General features: G+C 32.0%; 1 protein-coding gene across 1 annotated transcript; it reads right to left on the bottom strand.

Moving 5' to 3' along the window:
- Positions 1-1466: 1466 nt before the first annotated feature.
- On the bottom strand, positions 1467-3204 carry LOC149250746 (indole-3-acetate O-methyltransferase 1-like). Its single transcript, XM_089453738.1, has 4 exons — positions 3121-3204; positions 2487-2939; positions 1913-2179; positions 1467-1835 (listed from the first exon to the last, which is right to left on the bottom strand). The coding sequence occupies exons 1-4, from the start codon at positions 3202-3204 to the stop codon at positions 1467-1469; spliced, it is 1173 nt and encodes a 390-aa protein (XP_089309864.1).
- Between the last annotated feature and the right edge of the window lie 22480 nt (positions 3205-25684).

Here is a 25684-nt window from a genome sequence, read left to right as displayed (position 1 = left end):
GCTAACCAGCAGCGTCCAGAAACGGTCATGAGTTCTCAAAAGAGTATTTAGGTCAGGTTTCGCCCAGAGATTCCAGAGTTCTACGAAAAACAGTAAGGGGTAGAAATATCAGCCACTAGTTTATTGTAAAATTGAATACTGAAAGTTGAATTTAATATAATGAGCTTTGTAAATAAAAGAAACATATGATGCCACAGTGCTATACCAAAGATTAGATTCGAATTTAACGACCAGAAGAAAACAAGTATTATGTGCGAAAACAACTATAGTAATAACAATGTTGTATAGCTTATGTGGTTGAGGAAATTCCTGGAGAGCATAAGGTGGCACTTAAAGTCACATATACATATTGGGGTAGGCAAGTAAGAAAGTGTATAGAAACCCCAGACCCCTATAATGAAAGTGAGAACTCAACAAGAGAACGTAAGTCTGTTAATAGTATGTGAACATCGGGTAGACAGTTCACTAAAGAAGAGGGGTTGGTTTTAGTAGCATAACCCTAGTCCAAATTGGGGTTTTGTTAGGTTTTGTTACCAAAACGTCGAGGAAGGAAATTGGGTTAGTTAGTCACTCAATCCTCCCCTAATGAAATGGTTAAATTACATTCCATCAGTAAATCCAATGTACCGCCGCTCTGGGCTTCGATGAATTCGCAGAACTAAAGAAGCTTGCCAGGAAATCGTTCTTCTGAACACAACCACAAGTAGTGAGAACAATATTTACTTTTACATACCAAGCAAAAGGTTTGATGTTAATGGGCAACATTTTTACCATGCATATTTAAAAGAAAATGAGAACAAAAGGAAAGTATGTCGAAGGCTTCAGAAATACACAAATAAGTATTAAAATATCGCCCATTGGGAAGAACAAGAATGTTACTGCAAATTGTTTACGTTAAAGCTCTCAGACAAATTGTTTGACACTGATATAAAGCTAACACCAATGAAAACTATAGAGAACTGTTAAACAAAATCATAGGTACAATGAGCCAATGAGCCTGAAGGCTTAATAAAGTATGTCTGCGCCATAACACTTGCAAGAAATTCAGACTATACCTTTAAACTAGTAGGCTGTGCCCAGTTCTAAGCAAAGAAGTTATCTTAACCATTTTAAGCTATCCATCCAGTTCAAAAACCCTAACTATTATTCCCTCTAGCGGCCATAACCCTCATAGCACCAGAAGTGCTGCGAGGCCAGTGATATTAGGAACAAACCCTAGTCCGATGAGGCCGAATGGCTAACCTGGAAGGGGAAGAACTGTGAGATGATGTAACCAAGCATTCTATAACCGTAAACAACAAGAACAGTGAAATATTTTGAAATCTGACGATCAGAAATGTTAAAAAATTGATAATTGAGAAAGTCAAAATTCAAGATATTTTTCATCTCTACAATCAAACTCCAAAATATTCCTCACCTCTACAATCAAACTCCAAAATATTGCTCACATCTGCAATCGACATAAATTAAGCTCCTTTGCGAACCAGAAAAGCAACAACCAGGTCGAGTGTCCTGTGCAGGTACTCTGGATATTTCGCAGCGGCTCTCTTTGCATACCTCGAGAAAAACTCGTCTACCAGATATTCATCCGACCCCAAGTGATTTTTCACAATATTCTCGAACATTGCTCTGTAAAAGTTCCCTATAATTCTTCCAAACATCGCCTCTTCCCCTTCTCTAACATCCCACGATGGATGCAAAGGAAACCCCTTTAGAACCCTCATGCTTTCTATTTCAAACGAGTTCTCTGTTTCCACTAAGCTCCGCAACAGCTCCACAGATGGGTTGTAGTAAGGAATGTTGAAGGAGTCCAGTTTTTCCTTTTCAATCAAACCCTGCCAGCCCAGCTCTGTTACAGATCGAATATATTCAAACCTAATCATGAGATATTGTATCGAATTATATAATTTACCTCGTTCACCAGCTCCTCGAATGCAGTTTTCATGTAATGAGCGCAAGCTACAAACCCATCTTTGCCCTCTGCGTCTTCAGAATCATGTCCCACCAGAGCTAGGAACATGCATCCTCGTGGAATAATCTCTTCTGCTCTGGCCTCTAAGAATGCTGTGAAGTCTTGCGCGAATTGATTGCGATAGGCATCGGCCACTGCAGCGCTGGATATGTACACATGCCCACCATTCCAAGCAACAGAATTTATGTCCTCTACGCTAGCAGGAATCTGAAATTGAAATTCATTAAATACTTTTATAGCGACAAGATTTTGTGAAACAAAATTTAAATAAAAAATTGGAATTCATTATATACTTTTATAGCGAAAAGAGTATGTGAAATAAAATTTAAATAAAAAATATGGTGTAGATGATTGTAGATTCTTAAGAATATTTTGAAATTTTATCAATTAATTTTAACTTGATTATCAAATTTAGAATTTTAGATTAGATTTAACAATATTTTCGACCAAATCAAAATCTTAAATCTGAATTTGCAACTGAATTGAACCAGTAATGTAATGTCATGTCACTGACTTTAGAGAGCCAATGCAGGCTGATGGAAGAATGGCAGAAATGGAGACTTTGCCGCGGGAAAAGACGTTGATACTGTGATCCCAACACTGCTGCCGCGAAGTAAGATCTTTTGGCCGGAGGTTTTCCCTCATCGTTCGCTGCTGCTGCTACTAATGCATCACCCACGGTCATGTCATCTTCTAGCAGTGGAGGCAATGTCTGAAACAGTGTTTTGAAATCGTTGGAGGGAAGATCGACGAAGAAAACATGGAACTCTGGCATGTCTATGGAATGGCGACTGAATATTGATTTGACAGCTTTGACAATAGTGTCGGCTGCGATAAGAGTATTAATCCCCGTTCCACACCCCATGTCTGCAATACGAAACGCCGCAGCTCCACCGCCGACTGTAAATCTGATGTTCTGGGAGATCCCATTCTCTAGGAAGGGTTTAATGGCCGTAACCATCTTTAACTGCGCTATGGAGAAATGCGTTATTTTGGTAATTAATAACCAGAAACTATGAGGTACGACAAACCTACAGTTTCATGGGTTAATGCTAAAATCAAGAACATGAAACCGAAACAACTGAATCCTTTAAACGAAAACCTAAATGTTCAACCATGAATGAACATAGGAAGTACACTGTAATTACCTGGACATATGGAGAATTGGTTGAATAACTTGAATCTCCGTTTCCGCCCTTCATGGAGAGCACTTTCTCGATGTTTTTCACCATCTTGATTGGATACGGTACGAGAATATGGTTTCCCTGGCCGAAAAGTATCTCCAACCTCCTTTCAAACCTTCAATCCAGCGCTTTGCGAGGTCGGCTGCAGAGCAGGCTTTTTGACTCACGGAATTTAAAGGGTGTGTCAGATCTTAACATTTCGTTTTTGAAGGGTTAAAATAAACCAAGAAAGTGGATATTGATTTATTTTAAGAAAATAATTATTAAAAAATTATGAAATATACGATTTTCTTTTTTCGGATTTAAAAAAATTATAATATGTATAACTTTTTATTTGAAATAAATTAGAAATATTAATATTTAGAATACTCATTAAATAGAGGCATTTTAGTTCAATATAGTAAAAAGGTTGTAAAGTAATGTAAAAAGGTTGTAAAGTAATGTTTAACTATTTGATTAAGTTAAATTAAATTAAATATAAAATATAGTTTAAATTAAAAGACTATTATAATTAATGTAAGCATTTTAATTTTATCAAAATAAAATAAAAATAACTTTATGAATTATGGGATTATTGTGGAATATAATTTATGTAAAGGATTAAATTACAATATTTTAGATTTATCATAACTATGGTTTTACCAAAAGTCATGAAGAATCAAATATTTTGAAATACTAACTTTTTTAAGGTGAGAAGAGATTTGATCTCTCTTGATTTTTGGTAGCTCTGAATTATGATAGATCTAGACTGATAAAAACTAAATGGCTAATATCAATTTATAACAAATAACAAAAAAATTTACTAATGCATGAGCATGAAGACCATTTTTTCATTTGTAAATATGTGATGAAAGAGAGTATGACAATTTTAATATTTTATTAATTAATTTGTTATTAAAATAGGAGATAATTATGAGAAGTGAGCATGAGGTAAATATTCTTTAATAAATAATCGACCTGTTGAGACGTGGAACCAGAATTGAATCTGGTAATTGGGAATCGAAGTTAATCAATGCACAGAGTTCTGTTTTGATATTAAACGCAGAGTTCTGTCAATTGTAACAGATTTTTAAATGACCGGACAATCCGTCCATTGGCAACGAAACAATGATCGATTGAGATGCGATGTCGAAGGAATTGTGGTTGAAATTAATTTGCAGTGAATTTTGAAGTCGATCTGTGGTATTGCAGGTATTTTAAATAGCCGGACTGCAACTAAGTTTAAAATGAATCGATGCTCACAAAGTATGGAGTGGATATGCGTTGGGCCAAACGTATGATTAACATTAGTACGTGGCTGGAAATCGATGTATGGCAGCGTAAATTGCTGTTTTGGACATTTTCTGATGGATGGAGCGTTGAATAAGAAGAGGCGCATTATGAATTGGAGGTAAGCGCATTTACAAGCATGTGTTAAATTTATGGTAGGCCATTATTGCGTTTTGCAGATATGTAAATGAGTTGCCGTAAAGATCGATTCATGAATGAATGAACGCATTACTGTTTGTATGGGATATATATATTTGAAGCTGCCGTGACATGAGGCGAAAGGTGTAAATAGCGAGTTGAAGATTCAGTTGCAAAGATGCGGAGAGCGCAGTAAAGGTTGAGTTTAATGAAAGCGCTGGCAATTTGATGCAGAAACGCAGAGCAGTGTGGTAGTATGGGCATACCAAGATGAAGGGCATCCAAGTAATCAGAAAAGCGATTGATGAATTCGATTACAGATTGGTAAGTGGTAAGAATGTCTTCTGTTGCATTGAATAGAGATTGAAGACAGATTTTTAAAATCTGAATGGCTGTATGTTTGAAAAGGGCGCATTAATATTAAAACATGGGCACATTGTTTGTTGATTGAATCCAGCATATGTGAATGTGATGGTGTATGAGACGTAATGGGTCTGAATGATGAGACCGTTGAATGTTAATGACAAAGGTGCATGTACAATTCAAGCTTGACTTTAATTGAATTGTGTTTGAATCTTATGTTTTGATAAGTTTAAATTCATGAGGAAACCTTTTGTATGAAGATGGTTGGTTCTGATTGTGAACTATATGATAGCTTCCGCAACTGGGAAATGTTCGAAATTGCCAGATTGGAATGATAAAAAGGGGAGTGATTGCAATGCATGTTTAATATAAAGAGAGTTGTGGAAGATTCTGGGGTTAGCAGGCTAGTTTTGGGTCACTTACTTTATTACTTACTTTATTATATATTTCAAATTGAAAAAATTAAAAAAATCATAAAAATCAACTAAATTATTAAATTATCTAAGATAGTAATTATTATTAATGATAAAAATACCTAATACATAAGTTAAACTTATATATTTTTAAAAAATAGATATGTAACAATATTATTAACGATAAATATTCACCTTTATTTCACTAAGAAGATTCTTAATTTATAAATCAACATTATTACAATAAGATGGACCAATACCATGGTTTACTAATACCACATGTCTAAAAAAACATCACTTATTTTATATGACACTTGTACATATAACTTGTTTTTAATTAATAAAATTAATTAAAAAGAAAAAAAGACACAATTACTTTGCAAATAAATCTTATCTTTGAATTTGGATATACTATTAAAAATGTCCTAAAATATTATATAAATATTAAATTCTTATCATCTAACTAATAATTATTAATAATTAAATTAACACAATAAAATCCTTATTTCAAAATAGACATACTTACCAACATAAATATTAAACATTATCATTATATTTAACATTAAAATTTATATTCTTTTATATTAAAATATTTCAAATATTAAATTATTAAATATATAAAAAAATAAACCTATAAATATAAAATATATAATCATAATTATATTTAAGATAAAAAAATTATTATTTTTTAATAAATTTCAAAAATTATAAATATTAATTTAATAAATACATCAAAAATGGTCCATAACATAAAAACATATAATTTATTTGAAAAATTGATCCATCTTTGATCAAAATAAATATAAACATTAATGAATAAACGTAATAGATCACTTAAACATTTATTCATTAATGAATAAATGTAATACATCACTTAATTATATAGTTGCATTTTTTAAAATTAAAATTTTAATTATAGAAAATTAACTTGAACTCATTTGAAATGAGATTCAAGAAAAAGACAAATAAATATAAGTGGACACATGTACATCTATACTAAACCATTAGTAAGATAATAATCATTTATTTTTATTTTCATAGATATATCTTGAAATGTTTCGAAGTTGACACTAAATATATACTTACATCGAAATAGTTACAAGTGTATTTATTTATATTGGTAAAAAATTTAAAACTAATTAATAATATTTATTAATTTTATTATATATATTTCAAATTTACAAAATAATGTATATCATATTTTTAATATTTAATTTTAAAAATTAAAAATTAAATTATTTTAAAAATATTAATTATTAAATAATAATTTATATGACATAGAATAAATGATGATAAAATGTATTGTTAATGTTCTGTGTGATAATAAAAATGTTACTGGTTCAAACTTAATAAAAATCAAAATAATTTTGATAACTTAAATAGCTTTACATTACACTTTCTCAAATCAAATATTAAATATGCAATAATAACTCACACAAATTAACAAACAAACAAAAATAAATATATTTTATTTTAACTAATATAAGTTATCTTCCTTATTATTACTAAATAAATTTAAATCAAAAAATATTAAACTTGAATTTTTTTTGGTTAACGATGAATGATTTTTAATACTAATCTAATTAGTAAAACTAAGAAAAGTATATATACATTATTTTTAAATTTAAACCTCCACATATATTTTCAACTATTCAACGCACTTAAAGCGACTTACAATCTTTGGAAAACTAAACCATTAACGCGTCAAAAATCTGTCGATGGAATCAGAAGATGATGAGAACACTAGTGTAAATTAGGAATGTACATGGCAACCATAAGCTCAACATAAATCTCCTCATTCCATGCCAGTAATGTTTTGTGGATAATTTTCAGAATTTTGAAAGTAGAGTCCTTTCAGGGATGAACATTATTACTTCGATGTATTTTAATTAAATTAAACATGAAAAACTGTGTGAATGTCCTCCTCCTACTCCTAGACCTTTAATGAAAGAACACCCCATCACAATATCAGAATGTACAAATTAAATTCCAAAATTTCGACGCTGACGCTGAACTTGGTGAAATATAATCTTCTCGTTCGTCTGAGTGACATTTTTTAAAAAGTCATTAAAAAAAAAAAAAACTGGTTGAGATCATTCATATATCAAATTTTAATTTAAGATGAGTTTATTTTAATTAAATATTAGTGAGGATGGTCTATTAAAAATAAAATGAAATTCATGTTAGTGTCAACTCGTACAAAATTTTTCAAGGTTTTTAATTAAAAAAAAAAAGGCTGGTTTTCACGAGATTATTTTTTATAAATCAGTTTTATATATATAGATATCTCAAGTTAAGTATCACAAAAATATATATATTCTTTTCTTTATATTAGTGTATTAAAAATTATATATTTTATATTAATTTAACTGTATTAACTTGACAAATAAAAAAACAAAATCAATTATTTCAAATATTTTCCTTTATTTTTATATAATGTTTGAAATAAAATATGGATATTGAACCTTTTTATTTATGGTTAATATTAGTATTCTTTTTATTATTAATAGACTTTTTAAATTTCCATGTTATATTTAAGAAAAACAAATGTAAAAAAAAAATTAAAAAATCAACTATTTTATATAAATAAAAGATATTATACATAATATTATATATTATTTTTTGGATTCAAGTAATTCATTAATGACAATTTTTATTAGAGGTAGTGACTAATTTTTCATGATTTTTTATTATTTTTTGGATTCAACTAAGTTAAGTAAGTCATTCATGTATGACCATTTCCATTAAAGGTACTCACTAATTTCTCATGACTTTTTATTAATCCACTTAGCACTCATTGCATCAGGGGATTATCACAGGGATGAAGAAGTAGGATTGAAACTAGTGAAAAGAATCACATAGCCTCAATCATCACAATTTATATTAATATATATATTTGTATACATAGTTATATATTTTATTTTGTATCTAATATGCCAAAGTTATATTAATGATTAAAAGAATAATATTTATCAAATAAGTAAGGAATTATATTTTTTCAATTACTTTATATGTCTTTATATTAATATTTATAAGAAAGTATAAATACGATCCACTAAATAAAAAATAGTTTCTTTTAAGTTGATATAAAATTATTTTATTAAAAATGCATATTTAATTATTTTATTTATAATTTATATGGAAATAATTTTTCGTTATTAATATTATTTTTAAATAATTTCTCAATTTCCCCTTGAATATTAAAAAATTTACTGAATTCCCTAGGTTAGATGATTTGAAGAGTCATCAAATATTATTAACTTAATTGACATTCAAAATTCATGTATAATTTTTATATGATTTTAATAACTTAAATAACTATAAGAACGAATAGTTAAAAAAATTGATAATTATTTTAAGAATTTCATTTCAATTCTTAAAAAACCTATATAGAAAGATTATATATCTCTTTTATATTAAATTGTAAAAAATGTGATTAATCTTTTCTTCTCTCAAAAAAAATATAATATTAAAATATTTTATTTATAAAATACATTTAAATATATATTTTTTATTAATATTTTTTTTTAACTTTACTTATCCATTTTTTTTAACTTTGCTTATCAACTTTACTTATTAATATTAGGAGTTCAAGTATTCATCCTATGCGATCTTCAAAGGACATGGAAACCATTGCTCAATTTTGTATATAGGTTAAATTAATTAAATTATTTTTTTAAATATTTAAATTAATTTTATAAAAATGTTACAAAATAGGTTAAAGTCCTATTCATATGTTAGCGGAAGAATTTTATATTTTTAGCCAAACATATCTTTGAAGTTTTTCTTGAAAAGTTTTGACTTCATCGCTTCAAAATTTATAAGTTCAACACTTACCTAATTAAAATTTTATTATTAAATTAAAGTAAAATTATATTAAAACTTAATTATTAAGTTAGAGTTGAATACATGTTTTTCTTTAAACCTTGCATGGGACAAACTTTTGATTCAAAAATCTTTTAAGTAAAACTTCAATAAAAATTTAAATTTATATTACCTTAAAATATAAGTTATATTATGTAACTCAAATTGTTTCATTTTTTTAAATGGAGTTTTTTTGGAGCTTTGCAACTTTAATGGTCATGCAGCCATGAGGTAGGTGGCACGGAAAGCCACAAATCGTAGTGAGAAAGCAGCACTGAAACCAAGAGATTACAGTAATGACATAGGAATACAGGAGGGGAGAGATCCCCTACTCTAGAGACGCGGCAGTAGGAGAAGGACCGAGCAACAATAATCCAAATGAGGAGACGAAGATACAAGGACCTGTTCTCGGAGCAAGATGGCAAGCAGGCAACAGAGGCAAGTGCTTACCATGTGCAGTGGAGAAAACGAGATTCATTATTCCAATGAATAAACTAGAGTGATATCAAAGCTACATGAATGACCATGCTCTAATATGGAAGTTTATTGGAGTTTGGCCGTCAGAAAAGGACCTCACCAAATGGATCCAGCAAAAATGGCAACCCCAAGGCCACATAGAGCTAAAGCTAGGAGCAAGAGGCTTCTTTATGTTAATTTTCTCAATCCTGCAAGATAAAGAAAGAGTGTTTGAAGATGGTCCCTATTTCCATTATAATGTGGGACTGTTCATGAGGTACTAGGAGGAATGTTATAACCCTGATAAAGAAAAATTCCTAGCAGCCCTGGTTTGGGTAAGACTGTTCGGATTACCAATGGATTTCTGGGATCCAGAGATCCTAGAGGGAATAGGAAATACCATAGGAAGCTTTGTTAAAATAGATGAATCAACAAAGAACGGAAGATACACTTCATATGCAAGAATCTACTTCTATATGAACATAGTTGACCTGATCTCAGGGTCAGTGGAGCTAGAATACCATGAGGAGGTATGGCAACAAATGTTGAACTACGAGCATATCCCTTTTAGATGCAGAAGGTGTCATGAATATGGACATCATTTCAAGGAATGCCCTCTTAACACAGAAGAGGAAGAACGAAGAAACAAGCAATAGAGGGAAAATCAAGAAGATAAAGAAGGGTTTCAGGAAATAAAACAAAAAAGACCTATAAAGGAAAACCCCAAGGAAGGAAAAAAGGAACAACAAACTAAACCAAATAAGTCAAACAGATTTGAAGTTCTACAAGAAGAAGAAGAAGATAAGGAAACTCAAATAATGGACTATCAGGAGGAGAAAGAACAGGAGGGCAGCACAAGCCAAGGCACAAAACATACTAAGAGAAAAACCCAAAGTGAATCAACGGAAAAGGAAGGAAAGGAAAAAGGAGAGAAAATGGAAAATGAAGTAATGGAAATCGATATCAGCAGAGTGGAAGATCCCATGTTAGAGGAAGAAATCCCAAGGAAACTTCCAGATGAATGGAGACACTTGGATGAAAGGTTCATCCCAGAAGAGGAAAAAAAATTATATAGAGAAACCTTTCAAAAATACAAAGAAAAACAAGATCAGGGAAAGACAGAAATGGTTGAACAATTAGGCATTCAACCAGAAAATAATCAAAATCAACAAAGTAAAGCAAAAGCAGGAAAAAAAAGAGGTAGAAGGAATATTCAGGATTCGATATAGATTATGGGGGAAATGTTAGTGAACACTAGAAGAGTAGTTCCACTCTCGGCGGTATTCCATCAAACAAATCCAACCACCCAATGATAATTACATTCTGGAATATACGAGGACATAACAACAAAGGTAAACAAAGATACCTAGCAGAAAGGATAAAAAGAGAGAGACCCCAAATAATGTTGTTACAGGAAACAAAAATAACAGGGATGAAAATGGAGGAAATCTTAAACAAAATCAAACCTACATATGAATTTATGACAATTGATGCATCATACAGTGTGGGGGGGATTGCAATTTTATGGAACCCTACAGAAGTCATAGTAGATTACTAGATAGGAATGAAAAGGATACTCACCGGGAGGTTCTGGCTTATAGGCCATAGAGAATGGTTCTTAGTTTCGGCAGTATATGGACCCCATATACCGGTGGAAAGAGGAAGCTTCCTCCTTCAACTGCAACAACTAGGAAACCTGCACAAAGAAAAGTTGTGGCTGATAGCTGGAGACTTTAATATGACAACCTCAAAAGGTGAAAAGAAAGGCGGACAGCAACAAGAAGAACCAGACATGGAAAGATTCAAGGACATACAATCAGAACCGAAAATGATAGACATCCACACAATTAATGGAAAATACACATGGAACAACCATAGAGGTGGGAGTAAGCAAATACCTTCCAAGCTTGACAGGTTCCTTGCAATAGAACATATCATAGGGAAGGACATTTTCTATGAAGCAACAATCCTACCCTACCAGGGGTCCGATCATTGGCCCATAAAATTAGAAATCGCCATGAACCAACAAAATCAGAATAGACCCTTCAGGTTCGAGGCATTCTGGTTGAGAGACCCAACCTTCATAGAAAAAATGGAAAATTGGTGGAAGGAGAATGAGACTGGAATAAACGGAAGAAACAAAATGCACACTCTATAGCTAAGATTAAAAGATCTCAAAGGTAAAATAAATAAGTGGAATAGAGAGGAATTTGGAAATATTCAAAAAGACTAAGAAAAACTTCAGATAGAAATGAGAGGAATTGAACAGAAACTCATAGAAGATGGAAGAAAGGAGGAATTAGTAGAGGAAGATGGAATGGTACTAAACAAGCTAGAGGAAAGAAGAAAACAAGAGGAAATATTGTGGAGACAAAAATCTAGAATACAATGGCTGAAAGAGGGGGAGAGAAATATGAAATTCTTCCATAAGGCTGTGCAACAGCACAAACAACAAAATAAAATATTCTCTCGAAAGGATAGCCAAGGCAACAGGATAACTCAGAGAGAGGAAATGGAGAACCTGCTGGTACAACACTTCAAAGGAATTTTGACCGAAACACAAAACAATAGAGAGGAAGATATAGCTAAAATATGCCAATATATACCCAAAATGGTGAATAGAGAACAACATGGCACTCCTAAGGGTTATTATAGAAACAGAAGTAGAAGAGACAGTGAAGGAAATGGCAAAGAACGAAGCACCAAGACCAAATGGATATACCTCAGAATTCTTCCAAGCCACATGGAGCTTCATGAGTCAAGATATTATAAATGCAGTGGAAGAATCTAGATGCACAAAAAAGAATGCACCCGACTTTGAATGCTACCTTCCTCGCCCTGATTCTGAAGACGGAAAAGGCTGAGGAACCACAAGGATTCAGACCGATAGCACTCTGTAATGTAATTTACAAAATCTTAGCTACTATAATGGTGAATAGACTAAAACCTATACTACCAGAGCTGATTTCACAGGAACAAACGGGGTTTGTCAAAGGGAGACAAATAGTGGATGGAATTATAGTAGCTCAAGAAGCAATCCATTCACTGAAGAACTCAAAACACAAGGGGATGATGATCAAACTAGACTTAGCTAAAGCATATGACAGGCTAAGCTGGGAATATCTCCAGAAAATCCTCAAAGCTTATGGCTTTGATGACAGATGGATAGAGTGGGTAATGTCCATGATAACTACTCTAGTTATGTCCATACTGCTAAACGGGACACCTTCAGAAGCCTTTAACCCATCTAGAGGACTAAGGCAAGGTGATCCACTATCCCCATTTCTGTTCATCATAGCTGCTGATGGTCTAGGAAGACTGATAAAAGCTAAAGTGAATAGCAGACAGCTAAAGGGACTCAGACTGTGGGGAGATGAACTACCCCTAACCCATCAACAATTTGTGGATGATGTCATGTTCTATGGACAGGCCAACCTCAAAGAAGCAAAGAAATTAATGGAAATCCTCGGTGAATTTACAAGAACAATAGATACTGAGATAAACAAAGAAAAATTGAAAATTTACTTCTTCAACACCCAAATGACTTCCCAAACATTCCTCACAAGAACCGTGGGATTTAGAGTAGGGAAATTCCCCACTAAATACCTAGGCATTCAACTATGTTAAAAGAAAAAAAGAGTTGCTAACCGGGGAGTCCTGATGGGAAAGATACAAAAGCAAATGGACAACTAGACTTTCAGGGCTCTGAATACCTCGAGCTGCATCATCCTCCTCAAATCAGTTCTCCAATCCATTCCAATCTACCAAATGACTAGCCAAGCTATTCCAGAAACAATATGTCAAAAAATGGTGGAGATTTTCAAAAAATTCCTATGGCAAGGGACGAGAAAAACTAAAAAGTGGGCGATGTTATCCTGGAAATGGCTAAGTAAAACATTAACAGAAGGATGACTAGGGCTGCGAGACCCATATATCCTAAACCATGTAATGGGGGAAAAATTGTGGTGGAGATGGATACAAGGAGGAGAAGACTTGTGGAAAAAGTTGTGGGAGAAAAAATACGAGATGGCCAGATCTTTAGAAGGAAAATTGAGAAGCCAATCGGAAAAGAAAGGCTCTACAATATGGAACCTAGCAAGATCAAATAGGGACCTGATAAGAGAACATAGCTTTTGGGAAATAAGGGAGGGGGACAAAGAAAACTTCTAGGATGAGGCATGGCAACAAAGAGAGAAACTTCGCCAGCAACCTCAACTCCAAGAAATTCACCAGTTCACCACCCAAATGGAGGAAGATGCAGTCTAGAACTAATAGCTCCCTAAAATGGATGGATACTGGAGAAAATGGAAAAAAGAAGGAAGACTGGCAAGAAGCACCAGAAACAGAACAATGGGAAAACTATGAAAAGGAGATGGTGACAAGAAGAATAACGGTCAAATAAGGGATGAACATCATAAGATGGGGAAAAAGAATTAAATGGATTTTTATGATAGCAGAAGGATACTACATAAAAGCAAGTAATACTAGCAACCCTAAATCAAAAAAATGGGATAGAATTTGGAAAATGAAAATGTCGTCGAAGATAGCTTTGTTTACCTGGATTACGACCCATGGGCGATCTTTAACATGGGACCAGCTACGAAGGAAGGGGACGCAAGGCCCCTCACACTGCATGTTATGTAAGAACAAGAAGAAATGATGGAACACCTCACTAACACTTGCCGATTCAGCAGCATCCTGTGGCGACACCACCAGAAACTCTTCGAAATTAGTGACCGAGACATAAATAGTATGAAATTAATGGTAGAAAAATGGAGGAGTAAACCTTACCAAAATGCAGTCCTGAAAAGAGCTTGGAATATTTCCCTAGGGTTCATCCTATGGAATATATGGACAGAAAGGAACTAGTTGATTTTTTAAGGAAGATGGCAGAGCAATGAATGATATATGGAACCAAACTATCCAAAACATAAGAGAGACCATAATTATAGAGAAGTGGAATGACGAAGACTGGAAAGCAGACCAAACAGAGACACGAATTCTGAACCGTCTGCAACTAAAACTAAGCAAAATAGATATGGCTGCAAGGAAACACCAGGTCAAAGAAGTAGAGGACAATAGTCACTATAAGAATCTGCAGCAAGGATTCATAAAGTTGAATTTCAATGGAGCTGCAAAAGGAAACCCAAGGGAGGCAGGCATTGGGGGAATATTTAGAGATGATGGGGGAAGAACGCTAAGGGTATATGCGATGGACTGTGGCAATGCATCGAACGACGAAGCAAAATTCCATGCGCTGAAAAGGGGGATGGAGATAGAAATACGAGAGGGGCACCAAAAACTCCAGGTAGAAGGAGATTCGAAGCTAGTTATAGACATAATTAAATAGCTACAGAGTGGAACACCAGCAAAAAAGCTGAGTCGCAGCTGGCAGACTACATGGATAGTCAAGGAGATAAGAAAATTGCTGAGAAGGATAGCATACACACTACCAACCCATGTGAGAAGAAGCGGAAATGAACCAGCAGACTGCCTAGTGAATTGGGGATGCAGGAATGGAGACTAGTAGCTGGATGTAAGTGGGGTAGAGCTCAACCAGAAGGAGGAAATGGCACACCTGATACAACTCATAGAAAAAGATAGGAATACGAGCGAAAATCTAGAGAAATCGAAGAGAGATGGCCGGAGTGGAGAGGGAAAAGGACAAATGCAGGAAAGGACAGGAGAGGAACAGGATAGGAGTAGACAGGTGATCGGAAGGATGACGAAGCAGGGAAGAGGAGGTACACCTCCCGAGATTACGGGGGAGGAACTGGAAAGGAATGTCAAAGAAAAGGGCAGGACAAAGAAAATGAAGGCGGGCAGAGAAATAACGACAAGTGGCAGAACAGAACCAGAATTACTATGGCAAGAGCAGCTAAGAGAGGAAAGAAATTAATGAGACACAACGGTAGATAGGACATGAGGGCAACATCCCGAGACAAGAAGGAAGGGATCCGTGCCGGGAATAAAACAAGACAGCTGGCGGTAAAGACAAACGCCAGGAACAAAAAAGAGATAAATCTCAAGGAAAATAGGAAAGAGACATTATGCATGTAGAAGAAGACGAGGAGAGGTGACAAGAAAGGAAGTGGAGGAAGCGAGAAGAAGCAGAAGGCGGAAGAATGGAGAAGCTTGGCAAGTCAGTATGTAATACCCCTGGCTCTAACTTCTGATAGCTTTGTATGTTTGAGCAGTAGGACTCTAGGAAATTGGTTTTGCAATCAAATCTAGCATTTTCATTTCAATTCCTTTAGCAGTACCAGTGGAATGGGGGAAAATAGTCCCGAAGAGATAACATCTACCTAGGACAGAGAGAGCGAGAGGAAAGGCCTAGAAACCTATGAGAATGAGGGCCACCCTGAGATAAAATTCAGCAGTTCCCCCTTTAGAGTCTGGATCATATCTAGTCCCATAGGTATGAAAGGCCAAGGGCCTGAAGATCCGAGAGAAGAAAGCTAGGAAAGGAAATTCTCGATTTCCAGTGTGGAGGCATTGCATTCTAGGGGGAGGGGTGGGAGTGCAACCAGAAGAAATCCTGTAAAAAAGCCTGAAAAACCTGGGTCCAGGGGATACTTATGTCACCATCCATTACCTAAGGGTGAGTCCCCGAGAGTGAGGAGAATAAAAAGGCAGGAGTTGAACTTATGCATGGGAAGGGATAAGAGAAGAACCTATCACTACCTTCTGACCCTGGGAATAAAAAGAGATGGAGCCAAACCCAGTCTGGAGGGAAATTAGAAGGAAGGAAGTTCAAGAAGGAAAAAGGAGAAAGAAACTGGGGAAAATGTTTTCAACCAAAATAATATGTCTAACATATGCTTTGATTTTGTGATAGGTTTAGTATCAGAGCAAGGAAGGCACTTAGAACAAGTCAGAGAGCACAAGACTACAAGTAACAATCACCAAGCTACAAGCAGAATGGCTCCTAGGAGAGGAAAGAGGGTAGCTAAGAAGGAAGAAGGAACAAGTGGTCAAACAAAGAAAAGAGGCAGGAAGACAGAACGAGAACAAATGATGACAATTATCGACGCCTACATGGAAGGAAACCCGAAGGAAGTCAGAGATCAGATAGCAAGCTGGGAGAGAGACCTAAGAGAGAATATTAGGTACTGAGATCTCCCTATGGACGAATGGGAAAGAATGGTTCCAGACCCTGGGACTACCAATGGAAGACAATCCATGTTCAAACAAACCATGCACCAGTATTGGATCATGAAAAACATAGTGGCTCGGGCAATGACCCTCCACCGTGAGCACATGGAAGGGGAAGAAGTCGAAAAACAAGAAGACAAAAAGGAGAAGGACCCAGTTCGAGCTGAACTTCTAAGGGAAATAAAGACCATACAGATCCAAATATACCAAAACGATTGTGCGTTAAGAAGGATTGAACAGACCCTGAAAGAAATAAAGTGGAAAATGGAACAGAGAAGCGAGATGCTAGGATCCAGCGCCAAGGCACCAGCTCTAGTAATATCCTCAGATGAGGAATGATCAAGCGAACCAGAATGCTTTGAATTTTGATTATGATGATGAATAAAAACATGTTTATTTTGATCTTTAGAGATAGCAGTAGAGACAATCAACATAGAAATAGTGGATGGATTGCTCTGAACTTATTTAAATTTTGGACTGGATTTAAAGCTAATTGGTGGTCACTTGGTTTCCTCCGAGTACGTGACTACCCTGAACAAATGGATGTAAAAAATTTTGGAAAATAAATGATAAATAGAAATTTGTCAAGTTTAAAAAAAAAAAAATTACATCATGTAACTCAACAATAAATATATCTGTGAACTCATTACCTAATAATATTTTTTATAAAATTAATTTAAAGAGTATAAAAAATAAATTGTTTAGTTTATTCTATGTACAATATTAGGTAAGAAAAAAGATCTCCATTATACAATTATATATATATATATATATAAAATTATATATGTTAAAATTTCACAATATTAATTAATTTTATAAATAATAAATATATATTTTAATTATTAATAATATTGTAAATATTTAAAAAAATAAATTAAATTTGAAATTTATTAAATATCCAGATAAATCAATATTTTAATTATATTTTTCTTAAAATAAATACGAACCCATTAGAAATAAAAAATTACAGATATATAGAAATACAATTTCTGTTATTATTAAAATATTTATATTTTTATGTGATATTATTTATAATATTTTTATTTATATATAAATTTCTATTTCCTTTTTTTCCCAACATAATTTTATTTGTAATTGTATTTATATTTTGTTAATATATATTATTATTGTTTTTTTTTATTATTATTATTATATATATATATATATATATATATATATATATATATATATATAATATTTTTACCAATACAATTATTTTTTTATATATTTAATATAAGATTAAATTAAAAATTTTCAATATAATTAACTGAATATTTTATATATATAAATATAAATATTTATAAATAATAATAATTTATTCTAAAGAAAATGTGATATTAATATTGTTTTTTTATTAAATAAAAACTTAATATATCTTCAGGTGAGCGTATGAAGACATTGAGTGCATTTAAGATGTTTAATATTTAACGTTATAAAGTAAAAGTAAATAAAAAATTAATTATCAATAAGGAATAAAATCGGACCGCTATTTATTAATACTGGAATAACAAACTTGAAAATAAAAAAGTAGTAAAACTTTAGGGTAAAATTTGAAAATGAAAATCGACTAAAGTTTAGGAACAACCTATATAATTTTGCATTTAAATATTATTTATTTTATTTAATTCAGTGGATTTAATAGTTAAGATTATATATTTTATTATAAATGATTATAAGTTAAAATTAAGATTATAAAAATAAGAGTATTAATGATGATGATGATGATGGTTAACGTCAGCTCAGACTAAATAATGATCTATCGGACCTAAAAAGACAAATTATCTATTTTGATTTAAGATTTTATTCCTATGCTCAAAAAGCTTGGAGAGAAGCCTCCCGAGTTCACTATAATTTTGGCATTGTAAAAGGCTAGGAAGGTCAGTATTGTAACAAAGGTTGTGAAATTGAGATCTAATGTGGTTGTATGCAGGGCACTCTAAGAGGAAGTGGTTTTCATCCTCGATGCTCCTATTCTCACAAATATGGCAGATCCTTTCTATCCATGGCGTTTTAGGAACTGCCCAATGGCCAGTTTCACTATGGAGCTCATGAGAATTCGTTCCAATCTTTGCTATATTAATTTTCTTCTTTGAGCTAGTTAAAATAGAGAGATACTTTTGATCTTCAAGGGTGGGGTTGATGACCCTCTTATAATAACTTAATTTTCTTTTAGACGCTAAATCTTTCTCACACCACAATTTTTCTTTGAACTTAGAAGTAACAATATCTTTAATGTTATTTATGTTTTGCAAAGCATCATTCTCATTGATCTCCCAATAGTTTAACCAGGCCCTTGTGTCCTTATGCCATCCTCGGTTAAGCCTTAGGTGGCTTTGGCTGGAATTTAAAGCTAGCTTAGGAAGTCTATGATTGTCTATGTTATTGAGCTTGTGCTTGTACATCAGAAACCTGAGCATAGCTAGGCTCTCAATAGGAGAAAGACCTGCTTCTATAAGGAGAATAGGATAGGGTGTATTACTTTTAATTTTCAGGTTATAAATTATAAAACGCTTCTGGATTTGCTCAATCTTTCTCCATGATTCTCTGGAGATGCTGCAGCCCCAAACTTCACAGCCATATAAGATAACAGGAATGACTAAAGTTTCAAAGAGGAACTTATTTTTATCCCACATTACGAGGTTTGCAGTTTTACAATTATTTTCAAGACCAAAATAAGCTTTCCATCCCCCATTGATCCTTTTCTCAATGCTATGGTTCCAGTTGAGCTTATGATGGATATCAATTCCTAGGTACTTGTAAGAATACACTTCCTCCAAGTTATTATTGTCATACATAAAATTAGCGCAAGTGTCCTTCTTGGATTTGATAATCATAACTTTTGTTTTGTCAGTGTTAACAGTCATACCCATGGTAGAGCAGAAATCCTTAAGAAGCTTGAGTTGCTTATCAAGATCAGAAGGGCACCTTGCCAAAAGAACAATATCGTCAGCGTAGAGAAGAAGGATAACGACTATCCCAGCTAAGATTGTGCCACCACATCCTGCTTCTTCTAAATAACCTTCAAGCTTATCGATGTAAATGCCAAATAGGGTAGGGGAGAGGGGGCAACCTTGTTTAACTCCGATGTTACACTTAATATCTTTTGACCACCCCTCATTGTTCTTTAGCTTGGCAATTACATTCTCGTATAGCCTTATAGCAGCAGCTCTCAACTCAAGAGGAACCTTTAGCTCTTCTAACCTATTCCAAAGGTTGTATCTAGGAACCGTATCGAAAGCCTTTCTAAAGTCTACAAAGCAGCAAAAAAAATTGGATTTATCATTACGACATTCCTCCGCAATGATCCTAAGCGTAACAAGGTGGTCTGTTGTTGAGTGATGCCTTCTGAAACCTGCTTGGCCTTTAGCCCGCTTACCTTCACTTTCAAGCCATATGCTTAACTTTTTTTCCAGAATACTACCGTACAACTTGGCTAAGAGAGGGCTGATCATAATTGTCTGATAATTAGAGGGGTTATTTTTATCTCCACTTTTAAAAATAGGGATAATGAGGCTCTCAGTCCAAGGTTTAGGGAACCCTTGCTTAACAGCTTGGTTGAAAAGCTTGTGGATGTGGGGGATGAGGACAGGGCCTCCAATTTTTAAGATTTCTGCCTGGTAACCTTCAATGTCCTTAGCTTTCCCATTCGCGAGGCGATTAACCCCAAACTTAATGTCTTCTAAAGAGAAGACTTCTTTCGTTGTGAGCAGGGTTTCCAAATTATCCATGACATTAGGAGATTCATAAAGCTTTTTAAGATAAGAATTCCAATCGTGAAGAGCAATTTTATTATTATCCTTAGTCTTCCTAGTCAGAATCTGCCTCCAAAATTTCTTAGGAGCTACCTTAGAGAGGTGTAAGAGATTCTCCTGTCTTTGACGAATGTACTGCCTCTTTTTCCTTTTAATTAGGGCTTTGTATATTCTTATCTTGTCCATTTTAAGAGAATCATCAACAGCTTCCTTAATTGCTCTCCTCGCATTTTTACAATCTTTGTCATACCAAGGATTGGTTTTGCTATTTCTTTTATTATTTGAGACTTCAATTGAGAACCTTTTAATAGAATATGAGAGGGTTGTAGTAAAATTATGATATAGGTCTTCTATGTTGTCTATACTAGATAAAGGAGGCAAATTAGTTTTTAATTCATTTAGAAAGAGGTCCTTTTCATTTTTATCAAATATTAAGTTCTTTTGGTTGTAAGTATTATTTTCTATGGGAACTCTATGCATGACAAAATTGAGGGTTATAAGTAAAGGCCTATGATCGGAGTCAGGCTCGTGGTCGTTTAAGATGTCAAAGTTTATCATTTCGTTGTATAATGGAAGATCGGAAATAACGTAGTCTACCACGCTGCTACCAAGTCCATGGATGCAGGTCATCTTGCTGGAATTGGGCCACTTTTTTAGACCGTTGCAAATTATGAGATCCTGAGCACTACAGAGCTTGACTAGCTCTGACCCAAACAAATTTTCCCTGAGGTCTTCAGAGCTCCTTTTGTACCTACTAGCCAGGGTAGGGTCTTCGTCTAACCAAAGAGGATTAGGGTTGGAACGATTGCTTAAAATAATAGCTTGGTTGTTTGAAGTTCGAGCATTGAAGTCACCTATTAAAAGGATATTACCCTCATTCCTTAGGCTAGAAATATCGTTCTCTAAACTATTGTAAGGGTTAGTTTTATCTAGATTCAATTTTAATATTAAAACTTTTATTATAAAAGTTTTAATATTAAAATTGAATTTTTAATTTAATTATAATTTTAAAATTATATTATTATTGTTTTGAGTAGGTAACTTAATTGATTGACGAGTTTATTTTTTTATTCACTTTTAATTCCATTTCAATAATAATGTTAAATATTTCATTTTAGATATTATAATAAAATTATATGTTTTTAATTTTATTTAAATTTCAACTTTTTGAAAATACCATAAAATTTAAATATAAACAAACATATAAAATCATTACTTCACATGAATATTTAACTAACATTCAAAATAAATCAAATTCATGTGCTACATTATCATATTTCTAATTGTACATTGCTAATATCTTTGTCATCTATTAAAAAATATCTAAATCTTATCATATTAAATTCATTACTTCATCAACAAATGGTACGTGGAAAATCTAAATTCCAACTAACTTTTTATTATTATTATTTTCCTAGAATATTATTTCAAAGAAGATGAGTCACTACATTCACCTAGAAATTACCAAGATGACTCACTACATTCACCTAAAAATACCAAGAAAAGTGATCTCTCAATAATAAAAGCGGTTAACTACGCGTGATGAATTGAACTAACCCTGAAAACTTCGTTCATTATAATAACATAAAATTTATATTTATATTATTTTTTTTTATTTTTTTTTAATAAAAAAATATAATCTAAATTAATTTTAACTACCAACGGCCAAGTTAATGAACATCTATTGATCTTTATTTACCACTCAACTCACTCAATCCAATATACTTCAAAATAAAATGTCAAACCAAACAGCATAATAATATCTTTTACGTTTAAAATGTACTTTTAACATATTGATTCCTGATTTATTATACAACTTTTAGAAACCAATCTCGTGCTTACATTTGGTTATATTCTACATTATAAAACCAAATTCATTAATACATAAATAAATAAATAGTGCGTACAAAATGTAGAATTCATTTAACTTTATTATAATAAATATATAAAATATAAATAATATCTTCATTCTAATAAAAAATTATCATATTTTTTATTTCTAAATAATTAATAAGAAAATTTTATAATTTTTTATTTATGAAACAACCAAGTTAAAAGATAATTATTTTAATTATTCATCTAACTCATTCATCTCACTCTATCTATACTCCACTGTGAAATCCCCCTCACAACAAAGAGCACATGAAGTAATGAATTGCTCTCCTCTTTTATAAAAACCCTTATGAAATCAATCTCTTTTATTACTCTATGGAAAGGAAAGTTAGTTTTCTTTGGGAAAATATTTTAGGTACTTGGCTTCTTAATCTTGGTTCAAACATAATCATCTTAGGTAGTTTGGTAATGGGTTTTTAAGTTATCCAATGTCTCTTTTATGTCCATGACCATGCATTCTCCCATATTCAAATTTGACTCATGCCTTTTCCTACAATAACAATCCATCTGGATTTCAAAGACTCATGCATCTTTCAAATTCATGGACTCATGCATCTCTCAAATTCATGGAACTTTTGTGTTAATTATATGTTATGAACTAAATTCTTCAAATATCATAAAAACCTAGGGTACACACTATGTACAAAAAAAAAAAGTGAGCATAAAGCGTCACTCCAAAATAGATATATAAATGAGTTATATAATAAATCCATTAAAAAAAATAGGAAAACTTTCTTTAGTTACTCCAATATATTCTTACTTTAAAATAACATATTCATGAGAAATGATAACACAATTTCTAAATAAACTTCTTAACACAGGGCACATATATCCCTTTTTATCACACAAACTACTATTACATATTACATTATATTTAACCTCACATTTACTCATTTAATGTTATATCATATACATTTAGCTTTTAGCTTTTTATATGTGCTTTATAAAACCATGTTATTATACATAATAGAAGATAGGGAGAACATAAAAGTTTTTATAGAATAAATAATGTTGAAAAAAATGGAAAAATAACCTCTTATATTTATATATAGATATATACTTTTTTATAAAGTATGCAAAACTTATCATGAATGTGGAACATTTTTTATTACATTTTACTTCATAAAAGGGAACATAAATAGTTATTTTAATTAAGGATGGTGAATAAATAGGCAATAGTTAATAAATAAAGTGGTTAAGCCCCATTATGCAAGGGACCACAAGTTGTTAGGAAATAATATGATATTAATGGAATAATTCCATTGTATTGGATGTGTGGTATTGAAGGTTCATGGTATTACCCATGGTATTGTATGTATGAAGTCTATATGGATATGGAGGCTAATTGTATGGTGTTACCCTACTTCAAGGGTTTTGTGCAAATCATAATAAAAATAGAAGTTCATCCTAGAAACTATTATGTTATTTCTTAGGCATATTTTGGAAGTTCAATATATTTGCCAGCAAAATATACTGCATAAGTGCATTTTAAAATCATATTATTATAAATAAATAAAGACAAAAAGAACATAAAAGTTCTTATTACATAAGTAAGAATGAAAAATAATGAAAATACAACCTTCAATTTTTTTTATACATTTTATATTCTCCCTTTTATAAGACATACAAAACTTCTAGTGAATGGCTTAAATTTCTTATTAGTGCATACATTCTCAAAGGTAAGTGAGAGAATGTTTTAATACCAAAGAAAAATTTAGTGTTTCTTCGAATTACATGTGAAATTATTATTTAAATCATTTATCATGGGAGTCATTTCCTCTTCCCCTATCATGGCTTCATAATATTCTCATGCTCCTTTACAATTATTTATAATTTTTTTTGTGTTTATGTATAACATAATCACACATCAACACAACTACACCTATATTTTAGAGCGATAATAATTCACTTGTAAGGAAATTACTTTCAACATATATTAACAAGACTTATATAATAAGATTGTTATAATTAAAAATACATATTGAAAACACTATATAGTAGGATTGTTATAGTTGATCCCATATAATTGTAATTTGTAAAACAAACAGCATTTATACCATTTATATAATTTTTATAACCTAGTCTAAGCATCAAAATTTGGCTATCCCTTTACTTTGAAATAAAACTCGCCTTTCATGCTTTTTTCTTCTAACTTAATGCTTTTTTCTTCCTAACTAATTTAAATTACATTAAAAATTTTATTACTAACAATTTAATTTTTTATTATTTAATTATTAATTATACATATTATCTTTCCTAAATTTATCTATCTAATTGCAAAGGGTTTTCTATTTCTTTTATCATTGACAATTAAATTATTTATTATTTACTTATTAATTATACATGTTATCTTTCCTACATCTATCTAATTTGCAAGGAGTTTTCTGTTTCTAAGAACTTAGTGAGGTCCACGTTATACTATCATATATTTCTAACCAAAATGTCTAGCTTTCAAAATAAAATAACCTATCATTTTTAATTTAGCAAAAATTATACTATTGGTTACTTTTCATATTACATTTTATAAATTATACAATTTCAATATTTCCATAACATTTTAAGTAATATTTATCAGACTAATATATGCCACAAGTAGCTGCAGTATGTTCTAATTCCACAGAAACGAAGGCATTCGTTGGTCGCTAGTCTATTCCCCTTTTTGGTGTAAAAAATTTACATTATTGGATAAAAAGGTTTTGAATTTCCCACCATATGCTTCAGAATATATCCTCGGATTGAATGCTCATTATGTACCTCTCATGAATATGAGACGATGTAAGCTTATCACAATCAATTTTATATGTATAACAAAAATCAAATTAAAAGTGGAAGAACAAACATTTATTAAACCAATAAAATATGTAATATATATCTAATAATTGTCTATATAGATATATGAATACAAATATAATATGTAATAGATATCCAATAATTTCCAATAAGAATATATCATCAAAAATATAATATTCAATATATATTGAAATTTATACCATGATTAAGAACAGAGTGGATAGTAGGTATTATGCACCATAGATTGGTCTTAAATATTTTATATGAGTTAGATGATAAAAATAATAAATTTAAAAATTAATGAATGTTTTAATTATTTATATAAATGAATGATAAATTTAATTTTCAATTATGATTTATGTATGGGATACTTTATGGTCGTGGGAGATTATAAGCATCAATACTAGTTATTTTATGTCAAAGATACATATTAGG

Source organism: Pinus tabuliformis, chromosome 7, assembly GCF_031772625.1.
Source record: "Pinus tabuliformis cultivar Carrire ecotype Pingquan chromosome 7, CPIR1, whole genome shotgun sequence".
Classification (NCBI taxonomy): domain Eukaryota; kingdom Viridiplantae; phylum Streptophyta; class Pinopsida; order Pinales; family Pinaceae; genus Pinus; species Pinus tabuliformis.
The sequence above is the reverse complement of the archived record's forward strand: the minus strand, read 5'-3'. Positions and strand labels throughout refer to the sequence as shown.

Bases quoted from the DNA above. Each gene is read 5' to 3' on its own strand.
- LOC149250746 (XM_089453738.1), bottom strand. From the start codon at position 3,204: ATGGTGAAAAACATCGAGAAAGTGCTCTCCATGAAGGGCGGAAACGGA. The intron at 2,180-2,486 runs GTCAGTGACATG...TTTCAATTTCAG, and splicing joins GCCTGCATTGGCTCTCTAAA to ATTCCTGCTAGCGTAGAGGA. The intron at 1,836-1,912 runs GTAAATTATATA...CTGGGCTGGCAG, and splicing joins TCGAGGAGCTGGTGAACGAG to GGTTTGATTGAAAAGGAAAA.